At 37.5% G+C, this 4,930-nt stretch overlaps 1 protein-coding gene across 1 annotated transcript; it reads right to left on the reverse strand.

Moving 5' to 3' along the window:
• Window positions 1-347: 347 nt before the first annotated feature.
• Window positions 348-4,063, reverse strand: LOC121869262 (elongation factor 4-like). The gene is made up of 3 exons (XM_042370509.1): window positions 3,906-4,063; window positions 2,436-2,519; window positions 348-529 (listed from the first exon to the last, which is right to left on the reverse strand). The coding sequence occupies exons 1-3, from the start codon at window positions 3,960-3,962 to the stop codon at window positions 404-406; spliced, it is 267 nt and encodes an 88-aa protein (XP_042226443.1). The 5' UTR covers window positions 3,963-4,063; the 3' UTR covers window positions 348-403.
• Between the last annotated feature and the right edge of the window lie 867 nt (window positions 4,064-4,930).

Here is a 4,930-nt window from a genome sequence, read left to right on the forward strand (position 1 = left end):
TTCGATATTTTGAGTACAGCACTAGCTAATAATTCCCACCAGGAAACTTGTTTTGAGACTCATCCAAAGCTTCGAAAAGTGCAGAATTCCATGTGTTAAAGGCGATATTGCTGAAAAAGACCAGGGCAAGAAGGTCATCGTAAATGGCGTCGTACACCCCATAACCGTTCTTGCAATTGGCCCTTTGTCTCAGCTTTTATAATGGGAGCCTAGAAGAAAATGTGATCTGATTTACAAAAGGTTTTCAGATACCCTTTCATAAATTGGGGAAAGTCTGTACCTCACCAACATGATATACATTATACACCACTGAAATTCCCTGCCTGGAGGAAATTGAAACAACTTCAAAAGTAGCTTATCCAAATGTCATTTTGAAGGGTTGTTGCAAACTGAACAACTTAGGTTATCTTTTTAAAATGTTAATGAATGTTTCCCTCGGTATTTCAATATTACCATACATCTTCATCCGCTTTTTCCCCTCGGCCTGACGTTTCAGCAGCTTCATCTTTCTTGATATATCGCCTCCATACTGAAATGTGAGAAAATGTCTTCTTATAGCAGAGAAACAGTACTACATGTATTTTGGATCATCTCACCCTAAATAAAGGAAGGAAAGTAGGTGATATGACTTTTTTCTTAAGACCCCTTCCACTATATTTTGGGTTGGCAGGAATCAAGAGCTAACCCAGACTCTCTTAATTTACTGTCATCCATTTAGGCTTTGTGCTGCAACATCCCTATAATTCACTCGATGTCAAGCTCTCCTATCACTCACACACACCCCTACTTCCTAAATAGCTGTCCTTCTCATTTCTAGTGCTTTATTCACCCTATCCTTTCATATCCTTCTTGGTCTGCCCCTCTTCTTTCTACTTTACACTCTTTCCAACAATTTTTCACTTTCCATTCACTCAATATGCTATGCCATTTTTGCAAAGTCTGGTCAGCTCTCTGTCTTACATTTCTCTCATGCCCACATCTCCTAATTTGAGAGTTTCTTATTTTCTATATTCTATTCATCCAATACACAGGCAGTGCTCTAAAGTACCGCATTACTGTTGCTTCCAATTTAATTTTATTTATTTACATGAAAAATATGCTTCATAATCATATGCTGTACTAATGTTGAATCAGTAATTCCTCTACACTCTACATCTCCAACTTTGTAATTACAGTACTGTACTTTATTTCACTTTTACTCTTTACTTTAATTCATCACTTCAGAGGCAGTTGTGGGTGGGGGAACATGGCAAGCACAGCAAGCCCACTCAGCTGGTTTTTTTTTAGGGAGGGGGCACTGTAAGCCCAACCTGGAAAATTTGTGAAATCTGACAATATCATGGGCATTTTGAGGCCATGTGCACCAGATACTAGGATATTCTGAAATCAACAGTAATTACATTTTACTAAAAAATGCCTGAGTACAATATGGCATTAAAGAAATAGTATTGGAATTTTCTGATGAAAGGGGGGATCCAACCCCCCCTTGCATTCATAGTTCCATCCACTGCCAGACACCTTATACCAGTATACCACCCTCTTTCCCCATTTCTATCTTCTTTTAAACTTACCTATTTCTCCCGGTATCGCTTCTCAACTTGACTTTTTTAATTTAAACTAGTATACAATTTTAATTTATTTACTAACTTTCTTTCTTCAGCTTCCAGGATGATACAGAGAACATGACATTTCATAAAATCTTAATTTTTTCCTTTCATCTGTTATTGTATATCTCTAACATTATAGCACATTATCTCACTCAAATTTATTATCTTACTCATTCTAGTTACCCAAACTCAGTAGCCATTCTTTTCTTTCAGCTACTATTCTTTGTAGTACTATAATTTGTTTTCAATTTCATCTTTCCCCCTCTCTCTAATCACCTAATGTTGTTTAAATTTTTTTCTGGAAAATCCACACCAACTATTCACACACTACTTGTCTTTGTATGGTTACATGTCCAGATGCATCTTGCACAATAAAGAAGTTTATAACATTGCTGACGAATTCACTTAGCCAAGTGGGTCAAATTTTCCTTTCACTTCCCTTTTCACTATTCAGATTATGATACTGTTAAGTAATGTACTTCATTATTTAATCTGACATCTTCTAAATCTCAGGTATCTGTTTTTCTTTGGTCCCTATACAGTAATTAAATTTCACTCTCAAACTCCTCTTAATAACTAATCCACCTTTGCTTTAACTGACTTATAGATTTAATTAACATTGAGTCTTTTCTTCATTTTCTATTTCTTTATTTTTATAACCCTTCCCCATTATAATAGAGGGAGGCCATAATCAAGAGCACACACACTCTGCATTCAGTCTTTCAATGATTCACACTGCTGTACCATGTTCAGCCATATCTAATGTTGTTAGTACATTATATAGCAACAACAATATCGTCTAATCCTTTGAAGTACGTTTAAACTTACACATTTGGCGAGGACATCTTTCCGCATGGCTTTTATATTGGTTCGTGCGAGGATCTCTCCTCCAACAGCAGCTTGTATTGCAATCTACCAGTAAAATTATGAAAATGATTTTAATAAAATTAAGTAGACAGGAGGAAATGTTATGAGCTAGGACCTACCGATGGAGCTGGATGTGACAAGGAGTTGTTTTTCTCAAAATTAGTAAGAAATGAGTGAAAATGCAAGAATCAGCCAATATCACTGTGAATATCAGCAAAAAATTTAAAGTACAGGTACTCCTCGACTTACGACCACCCAGACATACGACAGCCGCAGTCGTATAAAATATTTTTCAAATTATGTATTTTCGAGTCTCCACGTTAGTGATCGCACTGTGTACTGACAAAATTCTCGTTTGTAATGCCCTTTAAAATGGCTAGCAAGCGTAAAAGTGAGAGTTCTCGTGGTGCTGAGAAGAAAAAGAGACACCCATTTTAGATTTTTGATGTATTATTTTCGCCTTTTCGACTGACGACCTGGTCGTCGGTCCGGAACCCCGTCGTAAGTCGAGGAGAGACTGTAAGCTATGATAACACTTCACAGCGAAGGACACCTGCAACTGTGAAAAGTTCATATACGTGTGTGTGTGTGTGTGTGTGGAGGCAAGAAGGACACCAGGTTGACTGTCAAAAGAGCCATATGGGAAACAATGGCTGAAGTCCCATATGCCACACCCAGCGAGTGTTTACTAATTGTTATCAATCTATCTTAACCAAGTTACAGTAAATGCTGTGAAAAGCAATGTACAAGTATTGGAAATTAACTGTGTCAGATGTGTTGCGGCACTTTTTATAATTAATGCCCACTCACTGCCAACACCAATAGTACCTGCAGGGGGTCAGGCACATGTCCAAGTGCCACCTTCCCCCCTGTTGTCTATAATATGTATATAAATGTTACTAATGTATTCTCTGTTCTTGCATGAAACTTTCTCCTGAAAATTATAAGCAGATATATACAATAGATGCAAAGAGATATAAATAATTTATCATTATCAACAAGAATGACAATCTGAACTAATAACTTTGGAACTGAACTAGTTTGCATAGCATTTCATATGAGACTAAGTGGCTGCAGCTTTCCAATTTGGTGCTGTCAATATGTCAGCAGAAGTGTGTCAATGTTCACAGAAGGAACTGCATGTGCACTTGCTGCTTGACTATGATCTCAAGCCCTGTGAATTTCTCACACATTAGGTATGTTTGCGCCGTATGCACTGCCAGTAAGGCCTGTTCACACTTATGTTGCCCCCTTGTGATGTGCTATTGTCCCAGGGAGGGAACAGTGGTGCAGCACTAGGCTTAGGGCTGCTTGGAGCCGTGTGCACAAGGGTGTTGGCAGCTAACAGGTACTATGGGTTAGGTCGGCATGGGATTGGTTGAAAGGACTCCCTATACATTGTACTATTTACTTTATATAGTCTCAACATACCTGGAACAATTGTTTGGGTAAGGTTTCCCTTAGTTTCTCACAGATGTGTTTCCCCATTGTCCTGGCTTGAGAAATATGAACAATCGTTGACAACTCTTGTATAACGTGACCATTCAGCAGAATATCAAGCTGTGGAAAAGACAGAAAACTGGAAAACAGGTTTGTGTAGGACGTGTACTTCAATAAAGCACTCCAGTATGCATTAACACTCTCACAGTCTTGGACACAATTGACATGTCTGAAAAGTTTCACTACACTTTTCTAAAATAAATAAATAATACTAGGGGAATGTTGGAATATAATTCCAATGTCTAAGGGTTTTGTTGCATGCTTTTGAAACTGACAGTATTAAATGCACTTTAGTAATATTCAAATATATTAAATAACTATACGGTACATATTTGTAATATACAGTACTTTCATTGCATCAAATTAAACATTTAATTGTTACAGAGTTTGTGTATCATATGAAATAGCATATCAGTATTGGGTATTTATCAATATTATTGCAATTGTGCATTTTGGAAGCGTATCAGTATCAGCTATTCATAAGTATTGGAGTATCGGTATAGGCCAAAATTTTGGTAATGTTATCGGCCAAAATATTGATATACTGTACTGTTGGTACATATCTATTCCAAGATATGATATGCAATCTTGCCATGGTGTAAAACATGCAACCCACGTGGGATGCACGGGAGGTTCTGCCCATCCCTGGTGATTGCCAGGCTAAGCAACAGCACATGTCACATCGCCCAGAGGATGGTTTGTGTGTGAAAGAAGCTATTCTTAGAACATTAAAAAAGAAAAAAAATTATATATATATATACAGTTGTACCCCACTTAACGCGGTCAATAGAACCCAGAGGGTCCCGCGTTAAGTGAAATCCGCGTTAAGTGAACAGCAGAACATATGGGATTAATTCCAATAGAAACCGGCCCGACCCCCAAACTCCACTTTTTGAAGACACATAACTATGTTGTAGTAAAAATAACATCTTAATTTTATGATGGTACATGCACAC

The sequence above is a fragment of the Homarus americanus genome, unplaced genomic scaffold (genome assembly GCF_018991925.1).
Source record: "Homarus americanus isolate GMGI-L3 unplaced genomic scaffold, GMGI_Hamer_2.0 scaffold36734, whole genome shotgun sequence".
Lineage (NCBI taxonomy): Eukaryota > Metazoa > Arthropoda > Malacostraca > Decapoda > Nephropidae > Homarus > Homarus americanus.